We start from the raw sequence: 20,419 nt of genomic DNA on the forward strand, positions 1-20,419 counted from the left end.
ATAATAATAAATAAACACATTAATGAGCGTTCAAAAAACGAGATCCGGTTACAAAATGTCGGCGAAGACTATGTGATATGGCACAAGGGCTTGAAACCAGTGGCGTTTAAATTCTTCTTTTTTTTTTTTTTCATGTCTGTTTATCTCGATTTTTGCATCTTTTTTTCACCCGTCGACCACCGTGTCAATTTGTCTTTTCGCCGCGAAATCGTACACACACACACACACACACACGTCACACACATACACACACCCACACCAACACACACACACGGCTCGTTGTCCACCGGTATCCGTCGCGGCCGCAAGACGTAAGCCACGCCCACGCGACGTTTGCGCACCGCGTTTGTCGCCTGTAATTGGTTTAGCCGCCGGTGGGGCGACACGCACGGCCCGCGGCGGTTTCTACCGGGGCAGTGCGGGCGGGGGGGAGTCGGAAGGGGTATCGCCTCCGGACCGCCACGGCCGCGCGGCGGGCCCGTTAGTCGCGTGCCGCCGGGGGGACACTGAGGACGATAGTATCGTAGTACGCCGTCCCGTGGCCGATCGCCCGCCGCCGCCACCGCTGACGACGACGACGACGATCGTCACTTTATCGCGCGAGTTCACGCCGCGCGCACGTTGTTTACCCCGCCTGCGACAGGCAGTCACTGTTATCAAAAAACATTTTTTTTTGCGCCCCGCGGACTGTGATGACAGACGATGAATAGTAGCAAGCCACGTGGACGCCGCGCGCCGCCGATGTGGTGCAAAGCGTTCGTCACGGTCGGATTGCTCTGCGAGTTGGCACTGTCGGCCTCGCCACCAGGTCAGTGCCCGCGATGTTCTCGTCAGATTTTATAATAATAATATATCTAATGTCATAATATTTACACCCCCGAAAAACCAATACGGAATATATTATTTTTACAACTCCCCACACATGTATATTATATAATATCTATACCTAAGTAGGTACCTATTTACTTATATTATATAGGTACCTACCGCTTTAACTTTATATGATAAAAAAACTTTTGAGCCTTTATTATTAGCCTTTATCGTAGCCATAACAGATGCTAGTTGCTCTTTATTCTATATCATATACAATATATAGATTATAGGTAGGTGTATCAAACGATATCACCCATATTTATATAAATATAGTCCTACCTATGTATTATTATTGCTAGAACAGGCACTTATATTATAACAGGCACAGGAACAAAAAGAACTATAATTGCAATGAATAAGAAATAGTATCTATATATAGTGTTGTACGCAGGATTTTTCAATGGGGGGAGGGAGGGGGGCTTGAAAATTAGTTACAATTTTATTCTTATTTTGTCCAGACTAATAATTTATTACGTTTATTTGAGGGTATTTTAAAATGTTTGTAACTTCTCAACTTTTAGAAAAAATGCTCTGATCATAAACTTCGATGCCCGATGTATGTTTTTGAAAGCAGATTGTACTTTTAGAGGTCAAAATTGAAAATGCTCAGTGCTTTTTAAAATAATTAGAGAAAAAAAAAATGAAAATTTATTAAAATTGTTTGGTAACCTCACTTGGATTGTACCTATTTGATTAATTAAAATTTATTTTTTCTAAAATTGTCAAATAAAAATTATTTATCCGGTCAAAAAGCTTAAAAATGTAATACGTAAATTTTTATTATAGCTAAAATATTAACATAGGCATCATGGTTATTTTTTTATAAGCATTTAAAGTTAAAATTTCGTCAAAATCACAGTAGTTTAAAACTTATAAAATATTAAATGTGTATATAGCTAAGGCTAGACAATTTAATATAAAGTCTTTCATACAAGTAGTTCATACTTTTACTGAAAAAATGAATTCATTCTGGTAAGACGTATATGAAATTTACGTCTTGCTTACTACAGTTGAGACTTGATAAATATTTATTTATTTTAAGTAATAATAATACTGGCAATGGGGGGGGGGGGGCTTCAGCCTGTTAGCCCCCCCCCCTGCGGACGCCGCTGCGGCTATCTATATAGTTAAATTAAAATATAATAACATTGTTGGTATAAAATAATCACACCTATATAATATTTACGATTCCAGGATAAAAAATATATACTTATATTTATGTAGATTAATATAATATCTACCACTACTTATTATATATTAATATGATGTATTATTGAATATAAATTATAATTTAATATTTTTTGACATCCTACCTAATTATACAGTAATACAATTTATAACTGTAATAAATTGTATTACAGTAATAAAATATACACTTATTTAGTCTATTATTGTGAATTGTAATATAATGTTTAACTTTATTTTGCCATAATATGCTGTGTTGTTCAACAAATTCAATACATATATATATTTTTTTTTAAAGTCTACCTATTGGGATTAGAGGTACGAGGTACCTACCTTTAACTTTTCCCTTCAATCCATCACGAATAAAACTAATTTGTATGACAAAGAACGCATATTGTATTGTAATTGACAATAATTATCAGGGTATACCATATAATATAATATGTATACTGTGTTGATGACGATCAATTAATGAATTTAACTAATGCAATTGTTACAGAAGTAATTTGAATGTTTAAACTCTTCGTTCAAAATAACATTCTTAATTTATTAGTATATGTATATTAAATTAAATTTTCAAATCTAAACTAGGATAGAGGTAACTACTTTTAAAAAAAAAAAATTAAAATTAAATTTTGAAAATGCGAATAATTAAATAATATAGGTAGTACCTATCTAATAATATCTAGAACATTTATATACTTTGATACAATATGGAGTTATACGAAAAACGCTGTGACTTAATTTGACTAATATCATAATTCTAGAAAATATTATTATGGTTAATAGTGTTGTATCGAATTAGCATTGCAGTGTTCAATATTTATGATAAACTATTAAAATTATATATAATATTAAATTAAATAAATTATTAATTTATACAATAATTAAATGGGTATAAAGTTTAAATACAACGTACATATTATTATTAGAATTTACAAGTACCTATAATTTTTTTTTTGTTTTCATTAAGAAACCCTTCAGAATTTGACCATTGTGAGCTATTAATAAAAATAGTTATGTATGCTAGTTAAATTATAAAATGAATTAATATTTTATTTTATTAAAATGTAAATTATTAAACTGAAAAGTCGTATGATTTAATCCTTTTAAAACTAAACAAGTTTTAAGGAATTACAACTGTTTAAATATATAGGATATTATTACTATATAGTCTATAAGTATACGCCTATAATATGTATAATATATAAATATTACTGTAATTTAAATTTAGTCGATTACACAATTATACATGTAAAATAACTGAACAATGTATTATCTATATGACAACCGATATATTATTGTCAGATGAGAAAATAGTATAATGCGATGTCTAAAATAATGCACTTATTTTTTTAAACTAATTTAACTAATTAAAAACAAGTGTTCTATTCATTATTTTCTCATTTATTATTCATATTATTAAATATTCAGCGTATATTCATTTATTCATTAAGTAATTTCCATTTACGCATTTTTCTTTCAGAAATCTACATACTAAAAAAGGGTTGTAATTATTTTGTTATAGGTATCTTTTAAAATTAAACACCATACTTTTTGAGAGTTTTTATGTACCTCTAAGCTTACTTTAAATTTTACAACAAAATACCTACAATATATTATTTTATTATTTATTAGCCGTGATTTAAATGGACAATTATTTACATTTATTGTTATTATTTATATGTATTTATTATGATCATTTAAATCTATTTTGTTACTATTGTCTAGTGTTAATTAAAGTAACATTTAATTTTCAATTTTGTATTAATGATCGCTTGTATTCTACCTTGTATAAACCTAATAATTGATAATTAAATCACAAATACTAAGTTTAAACCGGCAGTAATATGATTTAAATCTTTAAGCAAGAAATACATTATGTTAATCGAGAGGCAAGTTGATAAAAGGCAAACCTCAAAGATAAAACTCGGAAAAAATTAAAAGATATCCCTGTGTATTCCAACATAATATATTATACTATAATATATCATGTAGAATTAATTTTCATGTTTTTAAAAGTTGTTTTTTAAATTTCCTGAGTTCTAAAATATTAGTCTGTATTTTTGTAGGTACCTATATATAACATTATACATTATACAATTTAACAAGCGTTAACATTCTTTTATGATATTTTCTTTTTTAAATTTAAAATTAGGTTTATTAATATTATTACTGCGTAACTATCAATTTCTATGGTTGGATTGTATTTGAAAAACTCATCTAACTTTTAAGGAAAAGAATCCAATTATCATAGTATATATAGGATAAGGACATAGTATAGAAGTGTAAAATGTATGAATACACTTTATTTTTAACTTAAATGGTCGTGTCAAATCTTATTTTATTAACACAAGTTAGGACAAAAAATACTTTTAAAAAATCTCCTATTTATATAATATATAATATATTATATTATATACTTTATATTTTAAAGAGATAATATATAAAATGATGTAATAAATTCATCCGTCCTTTTCAAGAATAATATACACTTTATTGATTGTCAAAATGTATAATACCAAAGGATGGTCTTATATTTTAATAGCTATAATCTAAGTAAAATATTACTATTATTATCACATTGACAGTCACACCATTTTATAGCAGTCATGTTTTTGAAGTCATATGATACCATGAATGCCATAACATTTTCCACACCATTTGCCATAAGCATTGGCCAATTCTAGGTGACGCTAAATTGACAGAATTTGTTGTAATGGTATAGCTGCCATGACCATAAATTTGTTATTTATTATTGATTACAATTATAGGCTGGTACTTATATATTTTATAATCTAGTAAATATTAATGCCTATATCAACTAGATTTACTTAAATTCAAATAAAAATTTAAAATAAACTAGGTATTGATCATACGCCTAGAATTCTGGTTAGTCGACACATGCTTTATAGTTTCACCACAAAATGTTAATGATTTTTAACTAATATTTATAACCACACATTTTCTATCTAATGTAATTTCTTTAAAAATGCTCTCTCTTAATATTCAAAAATAGACTTAAAATGGTTATTTTTTTAAACAAAATCCACACCTAGTTAAAGAAATAGAATATTAGTTGATTTTCAACACACAAGTTTATAAAATAATACGTACTTTAAGATTTAATTCGTATATTGTAAAGCATTGCTGGTAATTTAAATAAAACTATTATTGACAAAAAAAAAAAAAAAATAATAATGTGTTAAATATTTAAATTTATATTATTAGCTTTAAATAAATGCAATTTGTGAATATAAATTTCAATTATTTAGTTAACATAATACTGTACAGATCAACGTAGTGGTAGTTAGATCTACCTGTAAAATACTTTTAATAAAACTTCTTTACAATTTATAATAATAATACATATATTATACTATTATTTGTTGCTAAGCGGAGTTGTCATAATTATAAAAATCTAATAGAAAATTCAGAATTATATTTTAAGTTAGAAGACCATCAATATTTTTCTACAATCGTACAATATAAATATATAATATTATATTAACGTTTTCAACATAATTACACTTGTAAAATACATTCGAAAAAGGTTGAACGACAAAATGTTACAAGTGACATAAATCAGTGCCAGGGTTACTATAACACGAGCGTGATGTAATACCTATATGAAATCTATATAATTCCTAGTTGGGACACTGCACCCTCTGCAAGGAAACTGGTAGGATTTTAAAAAAGGAATTAAGTCTGATTAGGTATGTCGAAACATCCCTTTAAGGATTAACGATAAGCAACACATGTTAAACATTGTTTTACCTCTTCTGGTCGAGTTTGTGTACGGTTTTATTTGACGAATAAAAATATTTGTATACATCGTAGTATTACATAATATTATGATGATGATGGTATTCACGAGCGTTAGTCGGTTGAATAGTATATATAGCATGAATATTCATTGGCCACCCGGTGTATAAATAACGTGACCACTTTTGTGGTGGGTACTAGCTTTCCGGAGCTCTTTCTAGAGGGGTTGATTTTTTATTTTTTTTTTTACTCTGGACTTAAATTTTTTTTTTACCTCTTCATCATTGAACTGTTTTACCGACTCTTATATATAATTCAAGAGTGTCAAATATGTAGAGGAAAACATGTCTGACTTTTGTTGTATTTTTTAAAATTTAGGATCATCAGATTTTTTTAAAGTTTTCTTTTGATACATTTTCTATTGCATGCATTATAATAGTAAAACGTGATTTATTATTTAGTGAATTTTTTTAAACTATTATTAACTATAAATATTTGGTATAACGTTATACCTAGTTGAAAGACGTCGTAGTTGTTGAACAAATATTATTTCAAGACGTAAATGTACCTAGATTGCCTAATCGAACCGCCGTGTATATATAATTTTATTCACTATAAAAAAAAAAAACATTAGACTGTTATGGAAAGGAAAAGGTGAAAAAAAAATGTAATATTAAGATTTGAAGTCGCACGCCATTTAAATATAACTTTTGCCTACCTGCTCGGGCACTTTACAATAATTCGATAATAACATTGGATGGCCCATGTCCGATCCATACATTCCCTTGTGGTCCAATTATTTATCTGTCAAATAATATGATTTCGCTTTTGTGATAATGCCGTTTAATGAAGTATGAAATAATGACGGATTATTTGGTATATATACATACGAGATAATCGGCTTTAAGTGCAATACGCCAACGGCGTGTAATATAATGCCTTTCCCAGCCAACCCGTTTCCTGCAGGATTAACTATGAAATTTACTAAAATACGCCTGTTTTATCATGCACGATATGCGGTTACACGGAATATTAGAGGGTTAACAAGTAATGCGATGATTATAATTGTGCGTGAAATTATAAAAATAATAAATATTAAGTATGGTGAATGATTTTTTGAAAAACGAAACTCAAACTGACTTTTTTTTTTTAATTTTAGAATAGATGAACATAATCATAAGTTGATTAACATATTATTATTAACATAATCGATACATCGACTCAACATTATGTAATCTCGTTATGTAGCTAGGCTGCAGATACATATAGTGTATACGTGTACCGTGTACGTACGATATTCAGTAATATAATTATGATTCAATGGTAAATGTAAATTATAATATGTTTATCATTGATATGTACTATAATATATATTTTAACTATTTATGTAGGTAATTTAAAATTGTCCACTCAATATGATAGGTGCCCAAATAATATAATAATGTAGGTTTTGTTGTTAAAAAGTATAAAATATATATAGGTAGGTTTATTAGGTTAGGTGCCTAATAAACGAAATGTTTAAACAAAAGAATAATCAGAATTTACATTATTTTAAACATATTATTTTAAAGACGTTTTTTAATTCATATTTATTTTGGTTTTCAAAAATATTGGACCGAAATTAAATTTATTATACACAAAATATTTTTTCGCTTTTTGAATCAAACAAGATTTTTCAAAACTAAGTATTTTAATTATTACATTTTTTTAAAATAATATAATTGATATTTTGTTTCTTGTACCCGGATACATGGAACATTTTATATTAAACACGTAATATGTATTTATTACTATTAATAAATTAATAGTATATAATAATATAATATGTATTACATTAAGCTATTATTATTATTATTATTTAATATATTTCTAATAAAATACCGTAAGTAACTATTTAATTTTTATTACAAAAAATAAAAAATTGATATAGTAACAAAAAGTCTGAGTAAAATAAATTACTGTTTCTTTTTCTTTCTCGTGTTCACTTGGCGCCATATTATTGTGTGAAAATGTGGGATTTGTGTATTTATTTATATACTTTTTTCTATAAATTATTTTTGTTATAAGTATTAAATCTGATATTTAAATTACAAATAGATGTAAGTATATAAGTTAAGTGTAGTAAATTTATTTTTATATTTTTATATTTTTTAAACCTTTAGAGTACACAAGTCATAAAGTTAAAGTCCTTCGAATGAAATAAGTTTTTACTATAAAAGGGGCCTTGTGGTTGCTATAAAATATAATATACCAAAAAGACACTGACAAGACATTTTCGAAATTATGAGGGCATATCTACTTTGGTATTATTTGTAATTCAGTCATAAATTAAATATTAAATTGTTATGATATAAATAAATACGTATTGGTCAATATTATAATTTGTATATCAATTAAAAGCTACTTAAGATATAAGTATGATGAATACTGGATAATCGGAATGTTTGAATTGATTTCAAAACATTTAGATTTGTCCTCAGATTTTAATATATAGTATATACAAGTATAATGTGTTTATTTTAATATTCTAATATTTTCAAATTTAAGCCAATAATTGAAAGTCAGCAATAAATTATTTACTGCGTTCGATAATTTTCTCCATTCCTCTAGTTTAGGTTAATATTTCCGGTTTCGGACTAACTAATTTTAGTGCGAATTATCGGTTCGTCAGGCATTTCATTGTTAACGAGTTTAACTGTGGTGGCTAGTAACAATATGAACTTAGCCATCCTTCCCCAGGGGTTCGAATAGGCGTTAGTAGATATTCTGCTTTTGGCCAGACGAAATTTACATTACAAAGGCACATTCGTTCATCCTACGAGCCAATACTATTAATCAAAAATTGTAATATTCAGCAAAGGGGGGGGGGGGGGGGGATCAAAAAGCTCTTTCAAACCTAGTCTCCAGGGATTTTTTTTTGTTTTGGTGATTTCAATTTTTTTCACTCTGAACGTTGTTTTTTCCGGTAGGTACTTATATGATAATTTTTACACATATACATTTCTATTTTGTGCACAGCATTGAAATACACTGGCAACTAATGTAGTTGTAACCATCAAATTGTTATATTTGTTTTTAAAATTATTTTTCAAACAATTTTTACTCTTAATTTAAATATGTAAATTTAGCACATATTTTAAAGTCAAATCTAATAATAAATCTAAATAAGTACATATATTTAGATAATGTAATTAAATAATTTTATTTGCATTCAGTTACTGCAGGGCACGGATAACGTTTTTATGAAGCTCTTTTTTATATTTTGAAGGAATACTGGCAAGTGTATAATTGTATAAATATTTGTTTTTTTTTAAATTTTATATTATGTTATTACTTTACGTATCAATTATTCGCGGTAACTCCAAATTTATACATTGCCATTTTTAGTAGCAGAAATATTTGTATTTCGGTTTAGTTTTATAAATTAAAACCTGAATCCAGCCACGGATATTTTTTTCTATACCTATATAACTTAACCATATAATTTGGCGCTGTTGAACGTTTTAAGTTAAGTATATATTTATTAAGCATTTATATGATTTTTCAGCATTAATTAAGATATTATTAAATGTCGTGATTTTTTTAATTTATTTCTCAGAGAAAAAATGTTAAATACCTAGGTACTCATTATTTATCAATCAAGACATCGCGTGCCCGTTAAACATCAAAACTATTCTTGTACTTTATGTGCCGTTCGTATACCTATATAGTTTAAATCTACGTAACAGGTGGTTGGCAATTCCTGATCCATTATTACTGTTGAGTTGTGCTAGTGTTTTACTTCAAGGCATTTGAACGAAATGTATTTTTTAACTCGTATGCAATATTCAGTTGCCATTTGTTGAGATCGCGTCATAAAGTAAATATTGAAAAAAATAATTCAGACAAATATGTTATTCTGGCGGAAGGGTACATTTTCGATGTATTTACTTTACAAAGAGAATGCAAGTGCCGAAAGATTAAGCGCGTACGGTAGGTATAAAGTGTTTGGAAAAATATGAAACATAATATATACATTTTTAAACTTCTTATTTTTTCCAAGTTTCAGCTTAGTAAGTAAACAATGTATTTTTCAAATTTGAATTTTCATAATGTAATATTTTTTCAAACGTTGTTTTTCCCCTTTATTTTACATCCCACTGCAAATGCTAAATATTGTTTTACGGTCAAACAACAGAATGAAAATAATAGAGGGTTTTAACGTTTTTATTTTTTGCTTTTTGGAGAATGTGAAGAGTGTAGCCGGATGAAGATAAAATTAAGATATAAAAGAAAAAAACATTAAATGTGAGCATTCCACGAGTTAGAACACGTAACGTTATCAAAATAATTTAAATAGTTCCAAAAATATACCCACATGGACTTAATATTTTTTTTGTGGTATCAAAAATATGTATATGAAGTACATTATCAAGAAATTAGTTTAAAATCAAATTGTTTTCAGATTTAAATACCACAATCACAAAAATAATTTTTTTTATATTTTATTTTTTATCCATTAAATTTATCCCTAAAGAAAAATTACATAATAAGGAAATATAGTGACTTATATTTACTACGCAATATCACGGTGATTTCACATTTCTATAGAATTGTAGTACCTACATATTTAGTTATATTGGTTTAATAACTATATTGCCCCATTGAAGGTTGAAAAGTCATGAAAGTAGTTCTAATAATGGTTTAAGATAATATAATATTTCAGTACCTATAGACATAGGTAATATTTTTAAATTTAAATTCATGTTTTATTCATTGATTTACCAATATAATATTATATGAATGTACTGATTATATAAGTTTAACTACCTATTAAAAAATAGTCATAACTATGCTAGTTGCACCTATAATATTATTAATTCATTATTTATTTAAACTATTTTAGCTGGCTGTTATTAAGTACATGTACAACCTTTTAAAGTATTAATTTAAAAAAATTGTTTTACTTAATAAATGTGATTTAACTGTTGATTATCTGTTATATTTTATTTTGTCTAACTTTTATTTGGTATAAAATGGAAATAATTATACAATTGTATTATAATAAGTAAGTAATAACAACGAATAATGTATAAACTAAATGTTTGTGAGACTACTACCAGAAAAAGGGTTTTTTGTTTTGTCCAGAGATTAAAATATTTGTTGATGATTTTTTATTATACTCTTCAATGAGTTATTATTATAGATGAATAGGTAAATGTATTATTATTATACGATATTTAAGTATGTGTTACACATACTTTCTAAAATATAATACCTGGTGATTTAAACATTGAGTTAAGTTCTTATAAAAGAACAATGGTCATTCACTCATATTATCATTAAAAGTAGGTATTCGAATTTTCATAAGTAATTTAGTACGGGTCGCACTATAGTTTATAATATTATGTCCACGTCTGAATACCGCATTGACACTACATAATTAACTCTTTCGATGTTTAATACAACTGTTGTATTATAACTGCTGCAGCTCAATTCGTCTCTGCGAGTCCAAACTAAAAAAAAATGTCATGCTGTAATAACATATCAAGTTATCAGTAACGTAACGTTCGACTGTATAGGTACCGTACACGGCGCTGTCCGAAAACGATCAATTCCCCCAAACGTCGAAACAAAAAAAAATAAATATAATATCCTTCTTCGTGTCCGTCGGGTGCACTACTCTCGACGTATATCGACGTTTAAACGCGCAAAACCACATCCTGGTGCCATCCACCGTGACGGCAAAGGTCGTTCTCATTAGGGTGCATTACGCGTATCCGTATATACCTATACGAGCGGACCGGAAATAAAGCTGAGGAGAGTGAGCGAACGGGTCGCGCATATAGCGCTGCTCAAAGGTGGCTCGCGGCGGCGGGGGTCGGGCAACGGGTTCACGGGCAACAGATACATCATATTATTATTACTGTTATACTCCCGGAGGGTGTGCGGGTGTGTGTGTGTGGGTGCGTGTGCGGGGACGTGTGCGAGTTGTCCGGGATTGCGTTTTTCGCTTTGATGAATCGTACGTTTGGGACGACTCGAGCGCGGGCACACATTCTACATTATAATATTATATATAATATCCCTCTCCCGGCGTATAGGTAGGTAGGTACATAATGCGGGAACGCGTACTGCGGGGCACGATTGATATGCATAATATTATTTGACTCTCTCAATAATAACGTGCGCGGTTACGATGTATATATAATAAAATAACGATGTTTGACCTCTAAAAACGGTCGTAAATTTCGACCGACGGGATATATTTGTGTGTGTTTGCAGGGTGGGATAGCGTATAGAGTCGTGTGCGTCGTTTTGAGGTACCGCGGTAGCCGGCCACAATTTCCGTTCACTCCGAGAGTTAGGAGACAGCGACGAAAATAAATAAGCACACACACACACACACACACACACACACACACACACACGACACACCCGGACGTCTGGCAATGCGACACGATGTGGGTGCGGGGAGGGTGTGTGGGGTGTGTGGGTGTGTGTGTGTGTGTGTGTGTGTGATGTATTGGCGCGACGCATGACGCCGGGTCAACTGTTTTCCCTAACTGTATTACCGACCCTGTCGGCCGGAGTGCCCCGTGAATTTCAATGCACGCCGTGTGGTGGCAATTTTTCTGGGCGCACCGATATAATATAAAAGAAAAGTAACGAAAACACCACGGAAACGCGACACGATCACTTTGTATCCATCCAGAAAGAAATGATTGGTTTTTCTACTCGACGTTAATATAATAAAGTGCCATTTTACCCTTTTTGCGAGAAGTTATTTTTTAATGGGGCTTAATAATAGTTGTATTGGAAGTTGCGGATAAATCGTTTTGAAGAATCGAAACCAACCCAAAGAGTTGAAAAACTTTTTCGGTACCTAATTTTTTTTTACATTGAAACTAAAAATAATAATAATTATGATAATTACGGTAATCTATAATAACGATTAAAATATCCACAACAATGATCCATTTGAACAAGACTTTTTTTAATCTTTATTATGTAGGTACATCATGGCTTAAAATGTTGCGTGAATATCGATCTATACTATATAATATTTCTTTTTAACTTATTTTATTTTTATACTATTATATCATTAATTGTTCTTGAATTTCAGCAAACTGTAAATCATTTTCTATATGAATTTTTCAAATAAATATAAAGTTGTTGATTTTGTAGTTTGATTTGTTTGAACGATGTACTACGAATGTTTACATGCATGTTGTAAAAATATTAAATAAATGTGTAAATATTGTCGTGTACGCCGATCGCTTCCAATTGCACACTATTAAACACACACAATGATTAAAATATAACACTTTATTACTGTTTATCTCCGCTGAAGGACCCGCATTTCTCTGCTACTATCACTTATTTTATATTATCACTTACCTATTTTTCTATTTTGATACATCTGCTAAAACTTACTCTAAATTTTGTTACACATTAGTACATTACATACCTCCATGTTTAGATACGTTTACTGAACCTAGTTAATAGTTTTAATATATTTTTTCCCTCTATTTAAATTTTAACCTTGACAATATATAATATTAATAATGTTTATGTTTATATATTATGCATGGTACAACAATATTTATTGCATATTATTATAAGCTATTTATGTTTAAAAAAAAGCGAGAAAAATGTGTTTAAAAATATTTTTTAATTGACATAATATAAATATTGACTATGTGTAATATATTATGACAGATTTACATGCCGTACATGATTTTAGATATATTTCATATATCTACAAATATTGTGAAATAATAAAACAAACGTTATTCGTCAACACTGCAGTGAGGGTCATAATATTGTTTATTATTTTATTTTATAACTGGCTTTCGATATTCGCGCAAAAATATCAGATTTCATCCACAAGTTGTATATTAAGTAGGTATATAATATTGTTCCCGGTGTCGGATTTGAGTAAATGGAAAAAGTTTAATGCAAGAATAATGACATATATACCTACCATTATAATAATAATTCTCATCAGTATGATTAAAGCGTGTCCAAATGCTTCTTATCTCCGCCGAACCAACCTGGGGATTATCCGCCACATCGCGGCGGCGGCGGCGGCGGTTGTTGCATATCGGCATGCACGGCGCGCTCCCAAAAGATTGATGATCTCTGCCACGCGTTGCCGCCAAAAAGTACCGCTTCTTCCATTCACTTCCGGTCGACGGACGTTTATTGAAGGATTTTTTTCTCCATACACTTCCGGCGTATAATTTCGTTCTTCTCAACGTTTCTCGACGCTGTGGCCTTTTTATTTATTCATTCGTTGAAAGTTGTTCGTTTGGAAAAATATGAAACACCAAAGCGAGGCGAGTGTATAATAATAATAATAATAATAATAATAATATATTTCAGACCCGTCCGGAAGTCCGGCGTTGCGGTGGAATGCGTCAAAAACATTGCATTCTATACTACTCTGGGGCGTTAATGCTACATAATATTATCGTTTTAGGCGCTGCACGAGGTAGGGCGTTGTGGTTTTTAATCAAAACCTGTGCTGTTTTATTCCGCACATTACACCCTTTCCACGCACGGATAGGGAAAAAGTACACTGTACCTATGTGTGTCTGTATATTATGGCGAATATATAACAGTCGTCGCGCAATAAACATCGTCTGCTCACCGTGTAACAGTTTGCAAGACGTATTATACAATATATAATATTATCTCGTTATGCAGCTTCCGCATTGGCGAATAATAGCGGTGTTAAATCGTTCAAATTAGTTACATTTTATAGGCGAGATGATTTTTTTTTATCCTTTACAATGCGTTTAACAAAATTCAACAACTATTTTAAGTGCAAGTTTTTAATCATAATTTGAATGGCCGATAAATGACTGATTTGGCGTTTAGTCGAGCTTCAGTTTATTTTAATCACTACTAATTTAAGTGTATTTAAGACATTTAAGTGATACATGTGTGAACAAATAGTAAAATATTTATTATATTATAATACTTATAAATTATGATACAACTATACAAGTACTCGGGGGTTATTGTGTTAATACGTTTTGAGTTCCTAACGTAAATTAACAAAGACGTTTAGTTTTTAAAATGATTTTGTTTTTAATAATGTTTTTTAGTTATTTACTATCTGTATAAGCTGGAGTATGGGTTTTTCATATAATATATTATAATATATATACATGGATTGGTTTATTCAGCTTCAATAAATTTACCTTTGAAAAAAAGATTATGAAATATAATATTTCTTTATAAAATAAATGAGAAAACTAAACCGTATATCATGATATAATGTAAAAGTAGTACAAGGAAAAAATGTTTGGGGGAAATTTTTGGAAGAATTTTGAATTGAGCACGAAAATAGATAGGACCTGTGTGATTATATTAAAGTGATTATAATATTATTATGTTTCACATATAAGCCATATTATATATAGACGGCTTTAAATTTATTTTCTTTTAAGTTCTAGCAGTTTTTTTTTTTTTGATAATATAGAGCGTATATTGTATGTATAGCCGTGACCTAATTATCTTATATTTAATTCATAATTTGTAAACATAATAATAATATGTAGGTACCTGCATATTTTCTGCATATTTATAATTTCAATTAATTTTTGAAGTTTTCGTGGCGTATGGGAGCTGAAGACTATGGGTTTAAGCACAAATGAGGAATAACGTAAAGTGTACACGCCATAACTAATAAGCAAATATAGATGAATGGTAATAATATAATAATGTAATTTTGTTTATTGACGCTTAAATACACATAATGCATCTGTACAATATACTGGAATTGATGGAAATGTGTAATTATTTTGTATAAGGATTCATAATACTACTGTGTTTCATGTCAAATTATAATTGGAAGATATTATTAACAAAACATACTTAATACACATAGGTATCCCCTCCATTGTCTATCAATACGCGTAGTGTCGTAGGTATATAGTGATAAATTAACAGAAGATAATGTTAATAGAAATAGCTTTGTGTTCGAAAAATTGCTGTCTCTTTGGTTTATTTTATTGTGTGGTTGTGTATTTTATCTTTTGTTACCTACCGGGTTATAAATAATTGTATAGCACTTAGTATTATAATTTATCAAACCATAAAATATGAATGGCATTGAAACCGTGACATTTTACAATTAAATTGTATTGTGGTATGCACAATGATTTGACAAAACAATTTGTTTAACAAACCATGATTGCAGGTAACTTAGATAATATAATTAATAGACTCGACGTATATAATATTCATAATTATTATAAAACATTTTTTTCTCAGAATAAAACATACTAACTACTATTGATTTTATATTGCATTAAATCAGTGATGCTACTAACATTTAAATAGCTTCCGAAAAAATAAAATCAACACTTGTGAGCATATTAATTGCATTTTTAGTTGGAAGGTACAATAAAATTACAATATTAATTTATAGCACGTGAGTATTGAGTAATAATATATAATATTTTAGCGAATAACTCCAAAACTATATTTGTATCACAATGACAATGACAAATAAATCTTACAGCATTTACATTAATTTCCTGATGAATAACGATATAATTATGCGAAAGTGAGTTTGAAAATATTTTACAGTATATAATCATTTTAAAAGCCACTCAAAAACGTGCAAAGGTGATATTTTCGCTTGTTAAGTTTTTTTTGCACATCGTTTTCCTTGGTATTATTATTATTTTTTTTCCAAGGAGTTGTTGACACCATTAATTATGGTACACGACTAACACGGGGAAAGCTCGTCGTATGCCGTTTATGTTTTGTCGAACAAATGACATCCTCTCCTCTTCCTGTTCAGACTCTTTTTTTTTGTCTCCCTTGTCATTGCACAATTACCCCACGTAGAGGGGGTAAAACTATCCTTGTATTCATCCCCTCTGTGTATTTTCAGCCTGAGATTTAAGCAGGATTTACCCGGTCCTGTGATTAACGAGATACCGTGGAAATTAGCGTTGCTGGCCGTCTAAGTAGAAAACGGTCGCGCCTTTAAATTTTATAAGGAAACTACTGTTTATGTTTATTTTTTTTCGCAATGTGTATGGGAAGGAATGATTAATGCGACACTGGTTCTTACATGTTATTTGAACAAATTTATTTTAGAAGTGGACTACTATTTATATATTATCTAAATTGTATACTGTATAGGCTATAATGCTATATTCTAAACTATATAATTGATTGAATTCTTTGGCTGCTTTTGAGCTACCTATACTTAATTAGTTTTGGTTGATGTAATTGTCGTAATAATTAATTAAATAATTTGTGTTTATTTTTATTAAGTATCTAAAAACTATTAGAAAACAAATCATCTTGGGTAAAAACAAACAAAAAAAAACTTTAAATTAAGGTGCTACGCAATATATTGAACATTTCTAAAGTTAGAAGTTATAATAAAATACTTTGATTGTTTGAGCTGTATCATTATTAATAGTTTATATAATAACCGTATAGGAATTTCTCATGTAAACTAAACTAGCTAATTACAAATATTTATATTTTTTATTTAATTACGCTTGCATACATATTGTGCTAATTTACATCTGTATGTAGACCATTGGTATTATATATAGTTGCAAGTATCAAAGTGTTATGATGTACCACGTGCCGCGTTCCTTGGAAACCTTATTCATCTCTACACAGTGCAGACTATAGTAATATCGTATTTTTTAAACTTTTCGTACGATTTGATATTACCTTTATAAACATAATATTAATGATATCATTATATACGCGCTTTTGTCGAGCGTTCGTATACACCGGAGGATGTCACTGCCAGTCGTTCGTCCCGCACCGTGATGCACCGTCAAATTTCGTGCCTCCCTTGCACCAGCAAAAGAAATCGCTCGAGGGGTATAGAAAGACATTCGTAATATAGAAAGCGACACAATGAGAGGGTTGTTGGACAAAGAGAGGTGAAACGGCGAGGGTCGGAAAGATGGGGCGAGCCACGGCCCTGGTGCAGTGTCGTCATCGCCACGTGCGTACATAACACACACACACACACAAAAATCGCATCCACCGTGCAAAGTCCCTCCCTCACTTTAATTTGCATAATTGAAATCGCCTTCCTCTTTTTGCGGTAACGCGACGTGTCGCATCCGCTGCAACGGTGCGGTGCGAGGACTTAAAACTATATATTATTATAAAACGCGCGCGCGAATAATATATTATTATTATACGGTAAAGGGTCGACGGAGACCTCGATAGTGGTTCGATGATTGCGTGTATAAAATATATTGTGTTCGACCGTATTCGACCAGCTTAACTTACGTCGATGACACCATTACCACATTAATGCACCGTTGCCGCCACGGCGAATGTTTGTATATTATTATAATAATATATTATTGTGATTATTGTTATATTATGTGCCGGTGTCGGGGAAATCTACCTCACTGTTTGCTGGGGGGGGGGGGGGGGATGCATGTTAGTGGATTTCGCATCCTCGTCGGCGTGTCAACAACCGAATTTATATGCGCTTCGGGGTGTGCAAACTTCCGGACTGCTATGCAAGAGCGCAGTGTGTATAATAATATGATATACAGAGTACAGCCGATGTGTGTGTGTGTTGTGACGTGTATACAGCGTACGCGTTTAAATAGACACACAATGTATGCGCTTATTATATTATAATATTATATAGAGCGGGCTTGTCGTGATATTGAAATTAGACTGCGATATTATATTGCTCTGCAGCAGCCGCCACCGAGAAACCGATCGCGGCGTGTATATACCTTTACGTAGTTTTTATCCCTCAGCTTTTGTATTTTATACAAGTTCATAATATAATTATGTTATAGTACATATACATTATAGCTTATATTAAACTTACTTCTACTTTAACTTTGCGGGGCAACGACGAATGCACTTTATTATTTTCGTCCCTCTCCCTATTCCGTTTGCAAATGCCGCGGCGGTTTCGACGGTCGTAAAAAAAAAAAAAAAATAATTAGTATAATAATAAATACACACGCACACACACACACACACACACACATACGCGTACGCGTACCTACGTGGAACTCAACCACGATCTCACCGCACACAGTGGTCGACCCACCTCTCATCACCCACCCGTGGAGGGTGCGCCGCGTTTGTCGGTGCAGAATTTTTTTCGACTTCGCCCTTGGAAATAATTATATTCTCGCGGCCAAACGCGTAAGGCTACCGGCGCGGTCGTGTCACGTGCACGCCGCACTCGTCGGTAGCGGTTGAAAATATTGAAATTGTAATTAATCGGTATTATATTTAACAAAATGTGTAAAATATGAATAAAACATATATTAATTATAATTGTAATACCCAATAACATTGTGATGAATCATCACTGATGATTATTGTGTTAAGTCCTTTTCTTAGTTTTCGAGTGGTATAGACAGGACGTTCAGTAGACGTTCGACGTGGGTTTCGTTGCAGTTCAACTACATCACCGTCAAATGGCTGACGATAAATCGAATTGCTACTGGTCGCGGTTGCGTGATTATTATCCCTTAAAAGTCACAATCGTCGCTCGGTCGTTTATGTTGAAAATATACGTTCTAATCAGATTCGGATTATCAAATTATTACGACGGCTATACATTGTTAATTAAAATTACTTATTGTAATACCGCAAACTGCAGCAGTACAATATTACAATTTTTTTTATGAGATACACATATAAACTCTTTAAAACGCGTTGCGTATGTGCTTAATATTCGTGCAAATTTAATACATTCATAGCATATATATTATGTATATAGTAATAAATTAATGCAGTTTGGAAACGTATTGTTGTCAAAATTCAAAATATTCATTAGTATAAATGAGAATTGATGTATATATTTTAAATTTTTCTTGTTGTATTTTTCTTTTATTCAATGCGGAAAACCCAAAAATTAAACAAGCTGTTACCCAACCACAATATACATATATATACAGAAAACAGATTCAAGGTGTGTTGCATATGAAAGAGAAATAAAAACAGTATCGGAGAATAAATCGAACACAATTTGTTTGTTGCCAAAATAATAAATATATCTGATTTTAATTATTCGACATTCAAAATGCTGTACAAAAGTATTCAATACTTCAATACCGTATTCCATATTACTATAATAATTAAAATAATAATATGTTTTGTAAAATTGTCATGTCTCTAGGAATGTTTAAATCAATTCAAATATTCGGTTCATATTGCAGTTTAAGACTATAAATTATAGAGTAATTCTGTTATATTTGCAGAAACACAAGAATGTTCAATAGCTAAACTCTTGGAACTTTAAAATTATATATCCATGTTAAAAATTAAATTTATATATATATATATTATGTATATATTATATTAGGGCAATATGGTTACATTATCTTTTTAGAGTACTCATTATGTAGGTACTTAGAAATACGAGTTCATGAAAATAAATTAAACACAAAGTAGGCGTATAATGTAAATACACCAGCTACGTCGTACCTCCTACATATTATACTGTTATTCATAATATTATATTGTAAAATATGTATATGGTATACATGGTTAGTAATTAGTATAAGTTCATCCATCAATGATTGGCTTTACTCGTATCTGAGATTTAAATTAAATAGAAAATGAATAATAA

General features: G+C 30.4%; 1 protein-coding gene across 3 annotated transcripts in view; it reads left to right on the plus strand.

Annotated features, from left to right (window-relative positions):
- Nucleotides 1-474: 474 nt before the first annotated feature.
- The window catches only part of LOC132939104 (neurotrimin-like), a 106,645-nt gene continuing 86,700 nt past the window's right edge, over nucleotides 475-20,419 (plus strand). For all 3 annotated transcript variants that reach the window (XM_061006124.1, XM_061006125.1, XM_061006126.1), the window contains exon 1: nucleotides 475-808. In XM_061006124.1, coding sequence (XP_060862107.1) covers nucleotides 703-808 — 106 coding nt within the window. In that variant the 5' untranslated portion in view covers nucleotides 475-702. The remainder of the gene's footprint in view (nucleotides 809-20,419) is intronic.

This window comes from Metopolophium dirhodum, chromosome 2 (assembly GCF_019925205.1).
Source record: "Metopolophium dirhodum isolate CAU chromosome 2, ASM1992520v1, whole genome shotgun sequence".
Taxonomy (NCBI): Eukaryota; Metazoa; Arthropoda; class Insecta; order Hemiptera; family Aphididae; genus Metopolophium; species Metopolophium dirhodum.